The sequence below is a fragment of the Pogona vitticeps genome, chromosome 1, assembly GCF_051106095.1.
Source record: "Pogona vitticeps strain Pit_001003342236 chromosome 1, PviZW2.1, whole genome shotgun sequence".
NCBI lineage: Eukaryota > Metazoa > Chordata > Lepidosauria > Squamata > Agamidae > Pogona > Pogona vitticeps.
Window position 1 is genome coordinate 333,533,122 of NC_135783.1, and position 21,929 is coordinate 333,555,050.

Sequence of the window (21,929 nt, forward strand, 5' to 3'; positions counted from 1 at the left end):
ATCAATGGCCTTATTGCAGAGGTCCTCAATCCCCCAGTCCATGGCCCGGTGCCAGTACATGGCCTGAGTTGGACTGGGCTGCGGAGACAGACCTACCCCTACCCCCACACGCACTCCCCCTGCATAGCCTGTTTGCTCCTGCGCGTGAGCGCCCTTTGCGCATGTGCACGAGAGCCCCCTACTCCTTCACGCAGGGGGAGTGCCCTGCCTTCCTCAGCCGGTCTGTGGGACTAAAAAGGTTGGGGACTGCTGCCTTATAGGACTCTTCCAACTCTATCACTCTACAATTCCAACCCAAAGTTATTTGGTGGAGAGTATTATGTACAAAAAGGTTTTTATGACAGCTGCTCACATTTTAAGAACATTTAAAAAAGGGAAAAAGTGATTTACATTTTCACTAGTGTGAGTGGGTTGCAGTGGGAACAACGCTTAGCTAGACACGCAGATCACCCTGGCAAAATATTTCATCCTTTATGTCTTCCATGGTATTTTATACTATTTGTGTCTGGTGTTTCATACAAGTACCTTGCAGTAGTGGCTTGTAGTGAGATCACAGGGACACCTATGGTTATTTCCCTTCACTGATATCATTAGAAACCTAGCAAAAAATCTATCACACATAACTAAACTCAGTATTTCGGAAAATAAGATCTCCTGCTGCTGAGGCCTGTTTCTCCTCTGTTGGGACAGTTACCCAGGTGGGTTTGCTCTTTAAATTTTGAATACACATATAAGCATAGAAAAGGGTCTTTAAAAGCAGAGAACAGTATTATCTGTAATTTAACAAATAAAATAGCATTAAGAGCAGACGTCTGTGCTGGAAAACATTAAAAACTTGCTCAGCTCTCAAACTTCAAGCATAATTAACAGGGTAAATTGCAGCAAACTTCTATTGATATTGGTGGGAGTGCAAGGTGCCCCACAGCTTTTTAAAAAGGTAAATTAAGAGGTATTATAGTTACAGTGCAAAAATTAAAATTTCAAGCATAATACATACACATAGCACCAAAACAGGAAAAATGCATGCCAAAAATAGAGAGAGAGAATGAGACAGAGACAATAAAAGAAAAAAGAAGAACTGAGGTATTTAAGTGAAGGGTGTCTACAAACATCTAAAGAAATTTAGGCATAGCTTTTAAAAAGTATGCTTTCATATCAACCGAGACAACAATAATGAACTAGTTACTCTACGTTAAAGGACCAAAATCACAGATGTATCAAAAGTATGGCAGTTTCTCTCACACAACAACTTCCATGGCATTTTAACAGCACAGCTTTGGTAGGTGAAACATGCATGCAATTCTGAAAATTACAGTAAGAAATTTATGTGGAAATCACTTTTAAAGGTGTAAAGGTGCTCCATTTGTTAAATATGTATCCAATATAAAATCTGCAGCATATTTTAGGTACGATATGTTCTTTTTCTAAAGCAACAGTTTAAACTGTGCAATCCACTATCATTACAAAGTTCCAATAGTGTGAACACAGTCTGCAATCCACCAAGAAGATCTCCTGTGAAAGCCCCTTGAAGAGAAAGAAGGTTCCACAAGAGTGATGGATGGTGCTCAATCTAAATCCTTGGATTTTGTTTTAACATTGGAAATTACTGAGAACGTTTTTGTTTGCAATATCAAACCCTATTGTAATCATTTCCTTTAAACTGTTAAAAATAACCTCACTATATATATATGAATACAGTTTCTATTACAGTTGTGTAATAAGTTAAGTCGCAGCTAAACTAATATGAACTGTAAATATGGAGCTTTATCATTGTAAAATGCATTTTAAAAGTGAAGGGAATGTAATACAGCTTGCTCCAAAGAGATACTAGAAATGACAGGTTGCATTAGTGAGGGCTTATGTACTTTTAAGGCAAGAACCTTTTAACACAAAACTATGTGGCATCCATTGAAAATTCTAGGAGATGCCAGGCATTTCAGTTAAAAACCTGTCCCTAATAAGTAAGTGCAATAATGATCGGGAACGCCATCTTAATGGAAAGACAGCATGGAAAGAATGAGGACAATACTGGCACACTTATCCTTACACCAAATCATCCAGTACAGTTTATAAACTGTTTTGTGACTGGCACTAGTGCACAGATTTGAGGAATTTCAAGATTACTATATATATATATATATATATATATGTATAAATCTAGTAACTGCAATAGGTAAAAGCTCCCTGGCCTTTAAACATTAAGCAAAGCTGTACTGACAAAGTAAACCAAAGATACCTGACAACAATTATTTTGAACACTTGCTAAATGTTATCATTAAAGCACTCTTGTGATTAAACAAAGCAGAAGTGAGGAAAGAAGACAAGATTGTGTTTGCGCAAAAGAACTATAACTACAATTAGTTCCAAGAGTATGTATACAGGTTAAATGTTATTAGCTATTTTGTTATCAAACTTTAAATGCTGTCTTCAATTTGTTCCTCTCAACATCATCTTTTAAATTTCTCTACACGGTATGTTTACTTTTCTGAAGAGGTGTCTCAGCTATTTGGAACCTGAGGTTGATTTGCTTTGAGGCTTCGTAGAGCTCTTCTTGCTGCTGCAGATTTGGCAATCCGATAGCTTCTCCCAACACCTTTGAACTTTCCTTTCCCTACAACTTCTACAGTTACTCTGACTTTTCCATCATAGGTTCTTTCTGCAGGACTTTATGAGGAGTAGAGAGAAAGCAAGAAGGGAAAAAATGTACAGAAGTGTTACAGCCAAACTACTTCAGAAGAATAACCACGGCCACTGCCTGTAGCAAAGAGTGCCATGGACTTCAGTAGCAATTTATTGCACCACTGTTGTAGTTTTCACCAAAGCATATCAAATAAAAATGACACCACACCAAAAACTTTGTGGCACATTAAAGACTGTTGTATTTCAGTAGCAGCTTTGGTAGATCAAGTCTGCTTCCTCAGACACTGAGGAATGTATGAGGAAGTTCACTTGAAGTCCACAAAATCTTCTATTGAAATAGCCTTTCAGGTGCCACCATGTTTTGTTTTGGTTTTTGTCTGCTAAGTATTGCACCATGTGTTTCTGTAGAACAAAAGACAGACTTCATCAAAAGACAGAGAAGATAGGTGTTCATAAAGCAAAAGGGCCGGGGTGGGGAAAATCAATCTATACATGCTTCAAGAGAAACAAATATATGTATTTCTGATTAAGCTATCAGTTATTCTTTCCACTCTTTTCCTCCTCAAAAAAGCATTGTCTTCAAATTATTACAAGGACATAATTTATTAAAGGATGGTGCATGATTTCAGGGGTATTTTACAGAAACATTGAACAAGTGAATTCTTACCTAAATTTTGCTGTCTCTGGCTCCATCTCCAGCAGCTCTCTTACTGGTGAACGGGGGACATTAGCAGAGAATTTTTCTGTGATTAAGAGAAATATTCTTTGTAAATTCCCTAAGAGCAAAAAATGAATTATTGTACTTTTAATCTGAGACCCCCTAGTATTACCTATCAATGGCCTCATCATCGGATAGTAAACCTGCCAAACCATTTCTAGAGACATTCCACTGTCCATGTAAATGGCACCAGCAAGAGACTCAAATATATCCCCCACGGCCTTTGGTACTTCTATATCTTCTTCTTTTTCTTCATCTTCCTCAGATCTTCGGAGCTAAATATTACAAAACAAAAAACCAAAATAAAGCCCAGGTTCCACAAAATTGTTGCCAAATTTCAACTAAAACATGCCTCATTTAGAATTTGATGTTTTATCAAACAAACTTTCACTTGCTTGGTTTTGGTTACTAGAATGTTTGACAAGAAGAAACATTTTGAAAGCCTGAAATTAAATTACTAAGTTATAATAAATTCCAACTTATGGTGACCCTTTCTAGGCATAGAGTATTGAAAGTGGTTTACCCTTCTCTTCTTGCAGGGGTGTTTTGGGACTGTTTAGCTTGCCTAAGGCTTACATAGGTTGACTCTTCTTCCAGGAGGCACAGTGGGAAATCAAATTCCTGATTTCTGGCTTTGCAGCCAATGACAACTCATTGAACAGGTACCAATGCAAATACATATATTTAAACAGAACTTTCAACTATTATACCCTGTTTCTCTGAAAATAAGACCTAACCTTAAAATAAGGGCTAGTTTGATTTTTCAGGATGCTCATAATATAAGCCCTACCCCGAAAATAAGCCCCAGTTAATTAAACCCCGCTCTCCACCATTGTGCAGCATTGTGCAGCAACCAGAAGATGATATGACCGTAAAATAAAACATCCCCTGAAAATAAGCCCTAGTATGTTTTTGGAGCAAAAATTAATATAAGATTCTGTCTTATTTTAGGGGAAATACTGTAGGATGCAATGAACAGTCTTTATCAATAATTCAGTATGCAGTGGTGCCTCGCTAGACAGTTACCCCGCATGACAGTTTTTTCACTAGACATTGGCTTTTTGCAAGCACTATAGCGATTTGCAAAAAAGTGATTCCTATGGGGGAATTTCGCTGGACAATGTTTGGTCCCTGCTTCGCAAACCGATTTTCGCTAGACGATGATTTTGACAGCTCCCTCTGCGCTCGCAAACAGGTGTTTTGGGGACCTAAGCTTCGCAAGACAGTGATTTAAACAGCTGATCAGCAGTTCGCAAAGCGGCTTTCCTATGGCCGATCTTCGCTAGACAACGATGATTTCCCCCCATTGGAACACATTAAACAGGTTTCAATGCATTCCAATGGGGAAATGCTTTTTGCTAGACAATGATTTCGCTAAACAGCGTTTTCAGTGGAACGGATTATCATCGTCTAGCGAGGCACCACTGTGTTTCTGGAGTAATGGTGAACATTCCTGCTACCATGTGCCACAGACAAAGACATAATTTAAAGAGATGAAAGATGCCAATAACCCATTGCCATTCATAATGTCCTATTACCAACATATCTCTCCTACTCTGGCCATGCTCCACTGGCTGCCCATCCGTTTCCGCATTGACTTCAAAGTGTTAATGCTTACATATAAAGCCCTAAGCGGTTTAGGACCTCGATACTTGGCGGAACGCTTACTCCCAACTAGTTCTACCCATGTCATCTGCGCGAGCCAGGTGGTGAGGCTGAGGAGCCTGACACTGAGGGAGGCCTGGAAAGAAAGAACTAGAAACCGGGCTTTCTCGGCGGTGGCTCCTCATCTCTGGAATAACCTACCTCCGGAGATTCGCGCTGCACCCTCGCTGAGTACTTTTAAGAACCAACTAAAAACATGGATGTATAGGCAGGCCTTCCCTTCCAGTTAATTCCTGTCCTCTTTCTTTCTTTTTTCTCTTTATTTGATTTATTTTTATTTTTCCCATCTTATAGAATCATTTAATTAATTAATTGTTATAAATTTTCTTAGAACGTGTTATCCTTATGTTGTAAGCCGCCTAGAGTGGTCGAAATGACTAGATAGGCGGGGTATAAATACAATAAATAAATAAATAAATAAATAAATAAATAAATAAATAAATAAATAAATAAATAAATATTTAGTAAAACCATCAATCTGTTTTTGTTGGTTTAAGCAAGACTTTTAAAATTTGCAGTATAAACTCTAGGAAATGAGCCAATATGTTGCATAAGATGCAGAAAGAAAAACCTCCTTTCTAATGACACTTACCTCAGAATCCATTCCTTGCATTTCATTTTTTTCCATCTGAAACTGTACAAAGTCATCAATAACATGAAACAACTCAGGAGAGACAGCTTTGAAGTATTTGTGGTAGTCATACTTTACAGCCAATGAGGCAAAGATGGTGTTGTTAACAAGAGCAGATCTCAAGTCTGTTAGAACTCCTGGAGAGTGCTGCCGTGGGTCTTCGTAAAGGTGCTTGGTTATGAGGTAGTCCAAAATTGCATCTCCCAGGAATTCCAACCGCTGGTAACAATCTTAACACAGAAGGGTTAAGGGATTGAAGAGAAATATATAACAATGTAATTAACATTACTTCCATACAGTTTGCATTCCTTCATACAACAACCTTAATGGAGCTAGGGATTTTTCATATGACTTACCAGTAATGGTGTTGTAATGATAGGAGGCATGAGTAAATGCCTGAAGTAGATAAGCCTTGTTCTTAAAACTGTAGTTAATTTTCCTCTCAAAGTTTTCAAAGCCAGATATAAGGTGATTTAAGGTTCTATCAGCATCAGGATGATCAAACATACATCGTGGTGGAATCTTTAAACAGCCATATACTAAGTCCTTATATATAGAAGATTCTTGATTGGCTTGGGAGGCAGCAATACAGTTTACTGAAGGATGTTTCTGCTGGCTGTGAAAATTATCTCTGTACACATACAAAGCATTGTCCTGTTCATTGTTTTTAATAACTGGAAGCACTTTTAGCCCCAGCGAACAGAGGAAAAGCTGGGCAGCTCTCTCACCACAGCTGGTCAGATAGCAGCCAAGAAGGGCTTCCACACAATCTGCAATGCTTTTATCAGCAATACACTGTTCTGTATGTAAGTCATAAGAGATGGATTGTTTTCCAGCATCAATACCACAGTTTTCTTCCGATGGATTCCAAAAACCTACTACAAAATCATCCTCTTCAACAGCTTTGCTAGGATCGAGATAGCACATGGCATCCCAAGAGCTGTAGTCAAATTCTTCAGGATCTGATGGAGACTGGACACTCGGTGACGGTGATTTTTGGGGTGCTTTCCATTCATAACTGTGATTGGTGGTTGAAAATGGGGAGAGGGATATTTTCCTCACAAATGCTCCAGAACCCATTAACATATTGTCAATAAATTTGATATGCTCCTGATCATATTCCAAAAAGTCATCCTCAAAGTCAGCTTCCTCCTTGGGCACTCTCCACATTAAATCATCATCATCGTCATCGTCATCATAATCATCATCATTAAGTTTGCCATTAGACATCAAACCGTCTTTTGCCTGAAAGTAGGAAAGATGAAACATGAGATTAAATTTTTCATAACCGTTCAATAATTTCAGAAATTAATATGAAAACAGATTTGGACTGCACTGTATAGATTAAAATACACCAACATTCATGCTGGTACAGAAGTATTTATGTGGGTTAGCTTTTGGGAATATCTTAATTGGAAGAGAAGGGTTCTCTTGCTCAGGATATTACAGGTTTTAACAAAAATATATGGCAGGGGAAACTTATATGGGGAACATTTTAGAATACGGAAAATGTAATAAACATATAATTGACATTCAAAATGTATTGTACTGTCAAAATATGGTGTTAGGAAATTACATCACCTAGCACATTGTACTCCAAAGAAAGGGGCGACTATAGAGCCCAGCTAACCTAGCTGATCACTACCCCAGCTCATTACTTAAGACAGAGATCTGGACAAACTGCCATTGCTTACCCACAGGAAAGTTAAAGTCTCACGTTTTGACTAAGCATAACATCAAAAGGTATATAAATAAGAGATTTCTGACATGTTTATGGAACATCTCAAAGGATAGAGAAGCCTTGTTTTTTAAAAACAAGGGAGAAATCTCTGCTTGGATTGGGGAGAGAATTATGTAATGCAATGTGATTTATTTACTATAGCTTAATGCTTATGTCATGCTTAATTTTGTTTTATAAATAATATGTATTGCAATTGGCGATTTTTAAGTGACTTGTATGGGGGTTTATATATTTCATTCTTTTTACTAAGCAATAGCTTTTTTATTATGAAACTACCTTAATATTGTATTGTTTGAAATAGTAAATTTAAGTTTTATGTTATTTAAACAGAAGATTATATTTTTAGTAACATCTTTGTTTTTTATAGATTAAAAATGTTATCTGCATACAAGAATTAGAATGTTTTGTACCAGAGGACTGTGAATTTTATACTCCAAGTATATTTTGCATTCTTTGCTCTTACTTACACAATTGCTTGTTTGTTAAATTTTAAAGGAGAAAAGGATTCATCTTTCAACTTTTAAGCAAAGGTTCTGAAGGGTATCCAGGAAGGAAGAACTGAATAAATATATAGCAAGGTACAAAATCTTCTGTGGCCACAATTAAATTCCTTGTCAGATGTGTGTAAGACACAAATCTGTAAGTCTGTTATAGGGAGTCTGTAACAACAGGAGCTCCTTGAAGGCACTCAAATATTCCCAAGTAGAATCTGATAGGATGATCCAAACAAAAGTTTTCAACTAGCTTTGTACACCCAATATGTAATATGTCTGTTAATTTATTAACATCTGCCCAGAGTAGATTTTGGTCTAGATGGGTGGGGAATAAATTGAATGAATGAATGAATGAATGAATGAATGAATAATGTGAGGAGAGCCTCACAGGTCTAAACTAAAGGCTAAACAAGGCCAGCATTCTTCATAATTCTCAGCAGCTACCATGCAGGACCCTTTCCAATTTGTGTTCCCCTGCAACTGATACTTACACTATCTCAATGAATTCAACAAATCTCCTTTTGAAGCCATCCAAGTTGGCAGCCATCATGGCATTTTGTCAATTCCATAGTTTAACTATGCACTGTATAAAGAAATGTTTATTTTTGTCTGTCCTGAATCTTCAGTATTTATGATGAAGTGGGAATTGTACCTAAACACTTCTCCCACTATGCAAAAGCTAAGCATCCAAGATGTCTAAACAAGGACATGGTGGTTCATCTGGTGCAAAATTCTGCATCTTGCTTGGCCTCACTATGGATGCTGTAATCAATTTTGTAGATAATACTGGGGCCAAAAATCTGCACATCGTCTCCATGAAAGCCATACATCCCTGTCATCATCTTTTCTCAGTGCTTATAGGCTTCAAACATATAGCATTTTCTCATAGGGGACTTCCTTTGGGAAATCAGGTGATTTTAATTTGCCATTTTTACTGTTCCCAGTTGGAGGATTATTGCTGAATGAGTAGTGGCTCTGCCACTGGTTGGGTGGAGTAAAGTAGATCTTGCTCAGACCTTACAAACCAACTGCATCTTATGTTGGGGTTGTTCGCTCTTCCTACTGCCCTCCCAACAATCAATTTAAATTTTCATTGCATCAGTTAGGGAAATATTCTTTATTTAATTTATTAGTATACAATCTCATTAGTGCAATGCAGTATTCTGGGCAGTTAACAGACAAGGACATCAAGATAACAATAGCAAAGAAAGACTGCATTGCATTGCATTGTATCAAAAATAAAAGAGGAAAGTTTTCTACCCTCAGTTTCAATGCCACAACCCAGTAATACATCACTGGCTTGTCTCCTCAGTCAATGCCACTGCCAGTGTCATTTTGGTGAAAGTCCCTGAAGGCTAAGCAAAGAGCTATTTTGCATCTCAATTAATCTTTATAAATAGATTGAATGCCCTAGCTCTGTGCCAGTTTGGTGCAGGACAGCTCTTAAAGGAGAAGGATCGATTATTCTAAGTAGACACACATGGACAAGGCCTTTTATTTCATGCCAAAAAGTGCCATTAGATTTCCATATACAATAACTATATGCCAATATTGGCAGGCTGTACATGAATTACTGACTTCAAAGGTGTCCTATCATTCACAGTTCTGCTGAGATCATGCAAACCTACTGCCCCCCTCATAACAATATTGTCTTTTCCAAAAAGCTATGCTCAGATCTTGCAGATTAACAGCTATGGCTTCTTCTATTGAGTCAACTCGTCTCACATTAGGTCTTCCTCTTTTCCTACCACTTCAGCCCACTTTTTCCAGAAATATAGTCCTGTGGCAGCACTTTATGGAAGTGAGAGCTGGACCATAAAGAAGGCTGACCGCCGAAAAATTGATGCTTTTGAATTGTAGTGCTGGAGGAGACTCTTGAGAGTCTTTTGGACTGCAAGGAGAACAACCCTATCAATTCTGAAGGAAATCAACCCTGAGTGCTCACTGGAAGGACAGATCCTGAAGCTGAGGCTCCAATACTTTGGCCATCTCATGAGAAGAGAAGACTCCCTGGAAAAGACCCTGATGTTGGGAAAGTGTAAAGGCAAGAGGAGAAGGGGACGACAGAGGACAAGATGGCTGGACAGTGTCTTTGAAGCTATCAACATGAATTTGATCCAACTCCGGGAGGCAGTGGAAGACAGGAGGGCCTGGCGTTACCTGGTCCATGGGGTCATGAAGACAGACATGACTAAACGACTAAAAAACAAGTAGCACTTTATTGTTGTTCTGACCACTTTGCACTCAACTTCCAACAAATTAAAATTTAAGTACATATAATATATACATGAACAAGGTGCCAGTTTAACAAACACAATGCTAATGGATTAAAGAGTACAAATACAAATGTGCACATTCACCGAAATGCAGAATATAAAAAGATTAAAATGCACACACAATTTCAATTAAAAAACAAGTCATTTCAATTAATTCTGTGTATTAGGGAGTGTGAGGCAGAGGGACGAATGCTCTTGCACTCAATGTTGTTCTTGACCACTTCCTACTGGTTGGGGATTCAGGATTATTTGACCATCAAAAAGCTTGAAACAACTAAAAGAAATTATTTCTCTGGAGAATGGCAATTTGGGGGGGGGGGACATGAATATTTTGCCACAAAATGTAGCGATGGCCACTGGATGAAATGAAATACCTACAGTCAACATACTATGCTAACCTATCAGTTCATATCTCTCTCTCACACACACACACACACACATACACAGAGTTCCCAGTATTTCACCTCCTTCCCCCACTCCTGTGCTGAGAACAACTACAGTTATACTCAGCTAAGGCCACCTGTGCAATTGTACATCCTATCCATGTACAGTAAATTCTGGTCAGTTAAGGTGCTTTTGGTCACAATAACCAGAACATTTTACTCTGCAGTAAATATTCCACAGTACAAGCTACAGCAATCATTTGGTATGCCCTCTGGTGGTTCTACAGTCAAAGAATGAATTTCAGAAGACTGAGCAATATAAAATGTGCTGTGTTCTTTATAATCAAAATTGTGGCATTATCTGAAGGAACATTAGTTATAATACAAAGAAGCACAGTAAGATTTTTGATTAAACAAGGGCAAAGCTGTTATCAGTTGTATATTACTAACAAAGATGTAGAATTTTAATGACCAACTCCAGCAACAGACAATTAATTACTTTTACCAGTCAATATTCTTTATTATCGTTGTTGTTGTTTAGTCGTTTCCGACTCTTCATGACCTCATGGACCAGAGCACGCCAGGCCCTCCTATCTTCCACTGCCTCCCGGACTTGGGTCAAATTCATGTTGGTTGCTTCGATGACACTGTCCAACCATCTCATCCTCTGTCGTCCCTTTCTCCTCTTGCCTTCACACTTTCCTAACATCAGGGTATTTTCCAGGGAATCTTCTCTTCTCATGAGATGGCCAAAGTATGGAGCCTCAGCTTCAGGATCTGTCCTTCCAGTGAGCACTCGGGGTTGATTTCCTTTAGAATTGATAGGTTTGTTCTCCTTGCAGTCACTGCAATACAAGGGCTGGAAGTTGTCTTCAGTCCTGTTCTAGTTGATACTTTCAAAAGCCCTCTGCAAGTATCTAGTTCAAGCCTCTGGCAAGAGTGATCTGTCCCTTCTCCAGCCACTCACTAGGTAGGAGTTGAAAAGAGGTTGGCAGAAAGAAAGAAAACAGCAGTTCTGCCCACCAATGCTTTAAGTACAACCCACCACTATGCAGTTCCTAAACAGAGATTCCCTCATATTCCCTGTCATCATCATCATAATCATACTGTGTAAAGGCTACAAAACATTGCTTCACCAAGCAACAACAATTTCTAGCAAAGAAAGGCAAATATTAGTCCAAATCTACAATTCCATATAAAAAGACAAAAGCCACTACTCTGGGTGGCTTAAAACAGGTATAAACATAAAACTAAAACAACAGATAAAGAACCTTCCCAAAACCCAACTACAGAGGTGCCTTGCAAGACGGTGTTAACTCGTTCCACGAAAAACGTCTTGTGAAAACATCGTCTTGTGAAAAGCAGTTCCCCATAGGAATGCATTGAAATCTAATGCGTTCCAATGGAGGGGAATTGTCGTCTTGCGGGGAAAAAAAGTCTGGCGAAACACATTTTCCCATAGAAATGGAGTGAGATCTAATTAATGCGTTCCTATGGGCAATAAAAGGCAGAAGAAAGTCAAATAAAAAACTTTATAAATATCATAGAAAAACATTCATCTTGTGAAAAAGTGTCCGTTAAAAAATCATCTTGCAAGTCGCAGACGCAAGTGTCAAAAACATCATCTTGTGAAAAAGCGTCTCTTTAAAAAATTGTCTTGCGAAGCATAGACCCAAACATTGTCTTGAGAAAATGGTCCATAGGAAAAAACGTCTTTCGAAGCACAACAGCAATTTCAAAAACTAATTGTCTTGCAGTTTAATTGTCCCGCGAGGCACCACTGTATATCTACAAAAAAAACCACATAATTCCCAGGATGGCAGGAACAGCAGCAACAATTAAATAACGAACAGAAGCCATGTTTTAATTTGCTTTCTAAAACCAAGGAGTGTTGGGGCCTGATTCACCTCCACGGAAGAGAGTTCCACAGAGAGGGTCCAGTTCCTAATTATAGACTTTGGGGCATCCCTTTGTACTTTACACTGTACACTGTAAGGAGGAATACCACAGAAACGATCTTGGCCTTGGTTTCTAGTGACACACACTTCAGGATCTTTCAGTTCCCTCATAGCTCTCTTTCTGAGTCTCAGTTTTCTACTGGTTTCTTCACTGCAATGTCCATTTTGACTGATAACTTAACCAAAGTACAATAAATCTTAGACCAATTTTTCATGTTATGCAAGAAGATTCCAAGCATGCAAGTTCTGAATATTAGTTCACACAGCATCAAAAGACTACATATGAAACACCATTCACTGAATATCACAACAAATAAATGGATAGCAGGGTTGCAAAGTCAGAAGAAGCTCTTTGATATTCACTAAAATTTACAAAAGAACACTATGTGCCTTCAATGCAGACACTAGCATTTTTTCTGTTAGATAAGCCTAAAGAACTGGAAGCACATTATTTCCCGATTTCTAAGTCAGGTGCAAGCATCAGGGTGAAAAGGGCATCCTAAATTATATGATGTAGATCTGACACCTAATTTTTCATTTTCATTTGTATTCTTGAGGGACTATGTGAGCTTTCACAACAGTGGGCCAAGGAAAATTAGCAGCATGTTTTCACTCCAAATATTTTTTGCCCTTTCCACTTTAGTATTAAACTATTCTCCACAAATTACCTTTCAAAAGTCATCCAACATCACCTTCCTCCCTATTTTTATTCACTATAGTTAAGAGGAGCTAAACACAAAGATATAATAGACAATATGCAGTTAAAGTATGAAAAGAAGCAGACTCCATTCTCTTGTTTCACTTGTAATGACATTTTCACCCATTGAGACATTTAATTTTAAGCATATTTCAACAAAAGCTTACCATTTCATCTTTTTCCCATTTGTCTGCATTACTCTTGTCTTGGTTCACTATGTAACCTGGAGGAAGCCAGTTGACAGGTGGGTCAAAAATAGATACCACCATGCGACTAGGAAGCCCTTTCTTTTTTCCAAGACGATACAAATTACAATTGCTGACCTTAAAGAAAAAGTATTTATCGAGATCTATGAAGATTCTAAGATTTGATGAACACACATAAAATAGCATCTGACTATAAATATACAGTACAGCTATAATTACAGTTACAGTTGTATTCAAAATTATTCAACCCCCACTGAAATTGAATGTTTTGGCCATTTTGACATTGATTTTGATCATTCAGTCATCTTGCTTACATTTACATGAAAGAGGCACTTGTAGGTCAGAGAAATATAACCTTAAGTTTATAATGAAATAACCACAAATGTCTTTTCTGTGCTCACATCATTATTAGTTTTTATTCAACCCCCAAGTGACACTCAATCTTAGAACTTAGTACAACATCCTTTTACAGTTATAACAGCTTTTAAACGTGAAGCATAGCTTGACACAAGTGTCTTGCAGCGATCTACGGGTATCTTCGCCCATTCTTCATGGGCAAAAGCCTCCAGTTCAGTCAAATTCTTAGGCTTGCGCACTGCAACTGCTTTCTTTAAGTCCCACCAGAGGTTCTCAATCGGTACCTTGTACACGCTGAAGCTTCCCTGTACCTGCAGAAGCAAAACAGCCCCAAAGCATTATTGACCCTCCGCCATGCTTCACAGTAGGCAAGGTGTTCTTTTTGTCATATGCCTTGTTCTTCCTCCTCCAAACATAGCGTTGATCCATGGGCCCAAACAGTTCTCATTTTGTTTCATCAGTCCACAGAACACTATCCCACAACTTTTGTGGTTTGCCCACATGACTTTTGGCATACTGCAGTCGACTCTTCTTATTCTTGGGAGACAGCAAGGGGGTGCGCCTGGGGGTTCTGGCATGGAGACCTTCATTACGCAGTGTGCGCCTTATTGTCTGAGCTGAAACTTCTATACCCACATCTGACAAATCTTTTTTCAGTTCCTCAGCAGTCACACGGGGACTTTTCACTACTCTACGCTTTAGGTAGCGCACAGCAGTCGAAGTCAGCATCTTCTTTCTTCCACGACCAGGTAGCATTTCAACAGTGCCCTTTGCCTTGAATTTGCGAATGATGCTTCCTATGGTGTCTCTTGGTATGTTTAACTTCTTTGCAATCTTCTTATAGCCATTGCCCTTCCTGTGAAGACAAATCACCTCTTCTCTTGTCTTCCTGGACCATTCTCTTGACTTCACGTTTGTAACCACACCAGTAAATGTCTAGAAGGAGCTGAGTATCACAGTCATTTTAAAGCTGCCTAATTGGTGCTTATTATGCTTGATTGGTGCTCAGTGACATCCACAGGTGTTTTCAATACCTGATCGAAAACTCCTGAATGAACCTCTCTTCTTCAGAGTGGTAGTCTTTAAGGGGTTGAATAATTGTGGCAATGAAGAAACCACAAAAGAATCATTTACTACTGTATTACATAAACAATTGATGTTATTTTAGTTGCATTTGGTTCTTTAAAACGTCCTTGTAGGATTTCATTCTGAATACAATTCCAAATGTACACTATAGTCCCTAAACCCCTTTACAGCATTGGGGGTTGAATAATTTTGAACACAACTGTACATTAAATACTGATTCCTAGAAAGAAATCTGAGGAAAAATACCTTCCATTTAGTATCTGCAAGACAACTCTGGGGCAAAAAAAAAATTAGGGGTCTACTTGGTCCATGTAGTTTTTTCATAATGAGCAAATAATTCACGGAATAGGGAATTATTGAGATTGGGAGGCTAGAATAGCTGTAACCCTTTACTCCTTGTCTAGATTTAAAAAGTTGATTTACCTCATGTGGAGTAAAGAATTAGGCTAAACAAAGCTAATTTTTAAATAACAAAAAATACATATGTAATTAGCCAGAAATGGCTTCCACAAAGGTTCATATTTTTCATAAATAAAAATGTGTCGGGGATATTACATCTAACATGTTCCTGGCCATCCTAGAACATCCGGTATTATTTAAAGTCCTTTCAATTATATCCCACCTTTCTCTCAATTCAGCGATCTAAGGCAGCTTGCATCCAGTCACTCCTTTAGAATGGCAATCAAGCTACTTCCCTGGAGAAATCCTTAATGACTTTGTTTATACTAGCTCTGATCCTGTGCCATCAAAACACATTCTAGCTAGAATCTATTGAGATTATATTCTGGAGTAACCAGAATCGTTTACTTCAAAGTAGTAAATCTATCTATCTATCTATCTATCTATCTATCTATCTATCTATCTATCTATCTATCTATCTATCTATCTATCTATCTATCTATCTATCTATCTATCTATCTATCTATCTATCTATCTATCTATCTATTAATAAGGTGTCTATCAGTCATATCAAAATCTTTTACTGTTCCTGGCATTTTACTGGCATAAAAATGTTTTCTAAACTTAAAAATTCAAAACGTTAAAGGATTGAATGCAACAGTGTTAGTCGTGTGACTGGACATGCAACTGGCAACATGTTAATGAGCTGCAATGTGCTGCCATTACTTATAGGATTTCACTTACTGTACTCTGAAGGTTAACAAATAAATTTAACAACCCATATTCCCCCCCCCCAAAAAAAGCAGTGTATTACAATGTGGCTGATGTGTGCATAAACTATCCACAAGTGCACACGCTGTTATTACAAAGCTACAAAGCATGGAATGAATACTCACCTTTTTGCTTCTCATATATGAAAGACGTCCCTCATGAGCATCAGGATAAGTGCAAAACAAATATGTAGTGATAGCATGCTTTAAAAATGAATCACCAAGCATTTCAAGCCGCTCCAGGTTAAATCCATCGCTAGCATTTGAGAGAGTCAAAGCCTGAAGAATGAGACCAGGGTTTGGGCCAAGCATTTTTGAGCAATACCCATTAGAAGAACTTATTACAAAATCCATTCTTTCTGAACCATCTGAAGCATTGGTGTTCATTGCCATTTTGGGAGATCCATCTGAGGTAGATTTGTTAGCATTTCCATCAAGATATTTATTACTCAGAGTACATTCATTGCTGGGCTTGAGCTGGTTCTCACTGTTGTATAAATTCTGACTAGAAGAGGTAGGTGGTTGTACAGGTATTTCCTGCTTGCAGTGATTTAGCTGATTTTCTTGGCAAAAGGCTTGCTTAGCTAAGTCACAATTGCCGTTGACAAGGTTTTTATTGTAAGAAACACCGTTCACTGTTGCCAGTTCTAGTGAGACATCATTTTGGAGTTTACTATGTGACTCAATTAATGTTCTGTAGTTCACAGACATTTGGTCATGTTTATCTGCAGAAGAGGTTTTATTAGCACCTTGGTGTGCAGCATTTTCAGGGACTACAATTGCGCTGTGCTTAATATAATTTTCATTCTCTGTGAGAGAGGAGCTAGGACCAGAGATGAAGGATTTGCTGTCAATAGATTTTTTCCACCCAAAGTCCAGATTAGGATATCTGCAAAACGAATTAGTTGGTTTTAAAAATCTGATTAACCATGTACTCACAACATCTGTAACAGAGGATATTAGCTCATAATGATGGGATTTTCCATCCCACCTGTAAAACTGATTGCAAAGCACTGAAAACACAAATTACAAATCAGCTTCTTTTTACAAATTTCAAAACTTGTTTATACTTATTTTTAGGACTATTTATTGTTTTATAGTTTTAGTTGTTGCGAACTGTCTTGGGCACCTATGGGGAGAAAGGCTGCATATAAATATGATGAATAAATATAAATAAATAAAATACAAATGAAGGCTTTGGTACCAGAGTTAAAAGATCAAAAGCCTACTATTAACGTGACCATAAAGCTTGAATATTATGTATGGTTTATTGAAGACATAAATTTGCTTTGATGAACAACTACAAAGTGAATTGGAGCCAAGAACTACATATGGAACAAAAGTAGTTGTTAACACAATTTGTAAATACCTTGGCTACTGCTAGTGGAACAAACTATACAGTAGGTATGCTTATACTGTATGCATAAGCTAAGAGAACATAACACTTGAATTTAGTTTCAGTTCTTGCACAGCATAGTTACTCTGGTTGCTTGCTATGCTAAAAACAGCTGATTATTAATTATAACAAGTCTAATGTTTCACTTTTCACAAAGGATGATAAGAAACATACATAGTAAAATAAAACGTAATGGCATATAGCAAGTGACCTTGTAAGAAATTTAGAAATACAAATTCAGAACATTAGCTCTTGATCTCAATAACAAAAATAAGCAATGGAGTCAGCTATATCCACAGGCCATTCTCAAGGATTTTCTTAATGAAAAGGGTTATGTTATACGTTCCATTATTCATCAGGCTTCCATTATTCAGAGTAGACCTTTGGCCTAGATGGGCAGGGTAGAAGTCTAATAAAATAAAATAAATTACAAGATTAAGTTTTTGTCTCAACTAAATTTTTGTGCTCTCTAATGGGGAGTTCAGCACAGTTTTTCATAAAAAATTGGGTCTATCACTCTCTGTGAACATCTAGATATGTGATCAGTTACTGTATACTGAAAGCTTGAGAAAATGTCCTGAAATTGTTAACATTGTTATATTTTCATTTTTTCTGCAATTGCTCCTAGTATCATTTACTTTTGCTAGTTAGTGAGTGGGGTAGTGGTGCAAATTCTTTGGCTGAATTTCTGTTTTCACGACCTGGGCAATTAAGAGATCAGATTCTCTTACACAGAGATTAACAGATAAATGCTGAAATCCTACAGCCATAATTTACACTGATTAAGGCTGAGGATATCAGCAGTGGTGATTTTTAAAAATTAAAGAATTTTACCTCCCATTCTGAAGCTTCCACAGGCTCTCAATGATGAAAGGGATCTCATGGGAGCCTCAAATGCTTCACAAGAGACACTGAAAATTGTTAATTCTTTTAAAAAATCACCACTGCTGATGGCATCATCAGCCTTACACAGCATAAGTTATGGCAACAGGATTTCTGCTAAATAGCATGTAAGCACTACAACGAATAAATCTGTTCCCCATGACAAGTAAGAGTGGTCTTAATCGACTAGATAGGCGGGATATAAATAGAATTTAAAAAAAAAAGTATGTAAATCTTCAAATTATGCAACTGTTATATCTCATTACATCAACTGCTTTCAAATTCAGATAAAACTTTCGCCAGCTTGTTTCAATGTGCTGCCTAACTCTATACAGTTAACTTCATGACCAAGCAAGACCTTAGTGGCATACAAGCAAATAGAGTTCTATTAAGAACTTTTCGACAAATTCTTCTGACTATTTGAAACTGTTCTGTGCAAGGGATGATTCCCTCCATACAGTATTACTGATGAAGTTGCCAATTTTTTTTCTGACTTCCAGTATTCTGCTGGCCTTTTTCTTTTCTTTTACATTTTTATTATATTGTACATGATTAGAGCAGCACTGGTTATCTTGTATCAACTTGTATTGGTGTGCAACCACAACAACTCATTTCATTCACTCAGATTAAAAAGATGGCAGAAGCGAGATACACAAAGAGCCCCCATGAACAGGTGACATTTTTTCCATACTGAAGATGCTCCACTGGATTAGCATCAAAGTACACATCATTGACAGAGTTCCATAATTCCTTCTAGTACAATACAGTGGTGCCTCGCTTAACGAGCGCCCCGGTTAAGGACGAAATTGCATAGTGATTTGGTTTTTGCGATCGCATTGTGATGATTTAGATGGGAAAATATCGCTTTGCAATGATTTAGATGGGAAAATATCGCTTTGCGATGATCGGTAAGCTGTTTCACTTACCAATTTTCGCATAGCGATGTTTTCCCAACAGCTGATTGGTGGTGCCAAAATGGCCGCCGGGTAAAAAACATGGCCGCCCACTGTGTTTTGGGACAGATTCCTCGCATACCGGGCAGCGAAAATGGCCGTCATATGGAGGATTTTCGCTTAAAGGTATGTTTTTTGCCCATAGGAATGCATTGAAGGGGTTTCAATGCATTCCTATGGGCTTTTAAAAATCGCTTAGCAATGTTTTCAGTTAGCGGCGATTTTTGCTGCACTGATTAACATCACTAAGCGAGGCACCACTGTATAGCCATACCCTTCTCACATCTTCAGTCTTCCATGTAACCCAGAATCAAACTCTACAAGGTTTCTGTGCCTTCTATTGTGGGTTTTAGGTTGCACAGGGTAGCAGCATAAGAATTACCCTCCACCCCTATTCCACTGATAGGAAGAGATTTTTAGCAGAACTGCTCCTTCCAAGTCTGGCCAAAGAACTATACTACAGCAAATTCAATACCTGAAATCCGTAGGAAGTGACTTAACTCCTACACCAGCATCAATGGCTGTTTGAGATCTGAGTTCCTCAGCTGTCAAAAGGCAGTGAAGACGATAAAGAATGCTAGGGAGACAAACTGCTTTTCTCCAGAGTGATGCTGGAATAGGATGGATAGCACAGAGTTCTGGAACGAGAATCTACAATAAAGGGGAAAAAACTCCTTTAATATCTAGTATTGTCTTAACAATAATACAGAGGTACTGAGCACACAAAAAATAGGAAATATACTATCACCTGCTTATTCTGCAGACTTTCCCACTTGGCCTTCCTCTTCTCTGCACTGCTTAATGGAAGAGCTTTCCCCTTCTGGTTTAAATGACGAGGAGTTAAAAGATTAAGTCTAAAAAGAGCAATAAAAATAAATGGGATAGCTTTTTCTTTAAAACATACAATGTAATAATTCTCACTGCATCTTAGAGGACAGCCACAATACCAAAAAGAGAACGAAAATGTGATTTTGAAGACAACATTAAGAACTAAGTCTATGGCGAACTCCTCTAAAATGTTCTAGAAGTGTTACAAAAATATTTATGCTTTCGCTGTCATTCCTCAAACATTTCTCCAAACAGAAGCCTTCAAATTCACTTTGAAGTTTTCTTTCTTTCAGAAAAACCCAAGCAAAATCGTAGTTAATAATTGCTTCTCAAAAATGCGATTGGTACAGAGCAATTGAGGAAGGGTGGGTGAAGACGCTGAAGTGAAGTAACTGAAATGTCCTATGTCTTGCTAGTTCTTATCAGTAGGGCCAAAGTAAAAATGGCTGCCCTCTACTACCTTTTGCCAACAGTGCAAGGCAGGAAACCATGTTATTCCAGCTCCAAGACCCGACTAGCTTCTTTTCTGTACTGGAACTATGTCAGAGAAACAGAACAATTTGGGATCTTATGGTTCTATAGTATCTCCATAGTATACATGTCTTTTGTTCTCTTAGAAGTCCTCCTTTTGACATGAAAGATGAACTTGTTGTGGGTCTTTCTGAAACCTCAGCAGGAGGCTTGCAAAGTAAGAGTGCCCTCTCAAAGAATGATCGCAGACTCTGCATTGAAGCTAGCAATCAAAAAATTCTATGTCTCACTGAATATATGGCTTCTAGGCATCACGTGATTGTGCCTATAATCACTAAAAATGCAATAAAATCAGATGAGCAGTTTAAAACCAACTCCACTTGGGAAACTTTAATCTAAATACTTTTAATAATTCCTACAACTGAAGATTATATTTGTAAATTATACAGATTTATCAAAACAAATACAGTACTAGTTTTATTGACCATACCTTGAAGATGTATGGTCCACATCCAGCAATGGCTGATTAAGATTCGTCAGATCAAGATTATACTTGGTTTTATAATATTCAGCAAAAGTTTCATATTCAGGGGAAGGAAATTTGCTCAATGGAGTAAGATCTGTGTAGACATCAGCAACATAGAATCTATGAGGCTGATCAAAATTTCGATACCTAGACAGAAGCATACATGAATCATAATGTCAGATTTTGTGCAACTACCACAATCAGGTCTAAAATATAATTCCATTAGTTTCCGAAAGCAATAGCTTGATCATCAAAACAATAAAAAAAAATTATATGATAAAAGCCTCATGGTGCAAATTTATGAGGCAGAAGCTGATGATGTCATCAGTTGGTGCCCAAAAGTTTGATTTAACTTAATTAAATGTTTGCTATTTCTTCTTTTAAGTTTCCGAGGTCCCCCAGAGCTCCCTTTTGCTCTGTGATAAGTTTTGGAAGCCTCAGGATTGGGGGGAGGAGCCTTTAACCACCAAATCACCATCACTGGTATTGAGACCATCTGTTAAAATCTTCCAAAATTCATGCCCAGGGAAAAATATAGCCCTAGGACCTTGGAACCTAAAAATAAGGAGGGGGAGATAAGAAGCTTTTAATTAATTTATTTTAAACTTTTCTGGTACAAAATGTCATCAGTTTCTGCCTTGTAAACTTATACCAACAAAATTTCAGCCACAGTTATTAGTCATGATATGAAGAGCTACACTAGGTATATCTTGAACATTGTCTCCAGTTTTGTTTTGTTTTTTAAATAACGCACACAGTTCCATGTATCAAAATACTTTGGAAGGTTCCTTGACTTTTATGTTTATATGCTTATCTTTCTCTCTCTCTCTCCCTCTCCCCTCCCCCGCCTAT

At 37.8% G+C, this 21,929-nt stretch overlaps 1 protein-coding gene across 7 annotated transcripts in view; it reads right to left on the bottom strand.

The window, feature by feature from the left end:
- Window positions 1-378: 378 nt before the first annotated feature.
- DICER1 (dicer 1, ribonuclease III) overlaps window positions 379-21,929 on the bottom strand; it is an 82,871-nt gene continuing 61,320 nt past the window's right edge. For 6 of the 7 annotated variants that reach the window (XM_072986618.2, XM_020811031.3, XM_072986620.2 and 3 more), the window contains 10 exons: window positions 21,042-21,224; window positions 20,001-20,106; window positions 19,728-19,903; window positions 16,148-16,910; window positions 13,371-13,526; window positions 6,011-6,899; window positions 5,616-5,884; window positions 3,471-3,633; window positions 3,308-3,383; window positions 379-2,664 (listed from right to left, as the gene is read on the bottom strand). In XM_072986618.2, coding sequence (XP_072842719.2) covers window positions 2,499-2,664; window positions 3,308-3,383; window positions 3,471-3,633; window positions 5,616-5,884; window positions 6,011-6,899; window positions 13,371-13,526; window positions 16,148-16,910; window positions 19,728-19,903; window positions 20,001-20,106; window positions 21,042-21,224 — 2,947 coding nt within the window. In that variant the 3' untranslated portion in view covers window positions 379-2,498. Of the gene's footprint in view, window positions 2,665-3,307; window positions 3,384-3,470; window positions 3,634-5,615; window positions 5,885-6,010; window positions 6,900-13,370; window positions 13,527-16,147; window positions 16,911-19,727; window positions 19,904-20,000; window positions 20,107-21,041; window positions 21,225-21,929 lie in introns of those variants that run through there. The other variant, XR_013540809.1, reaches the window with a different exon arrangement.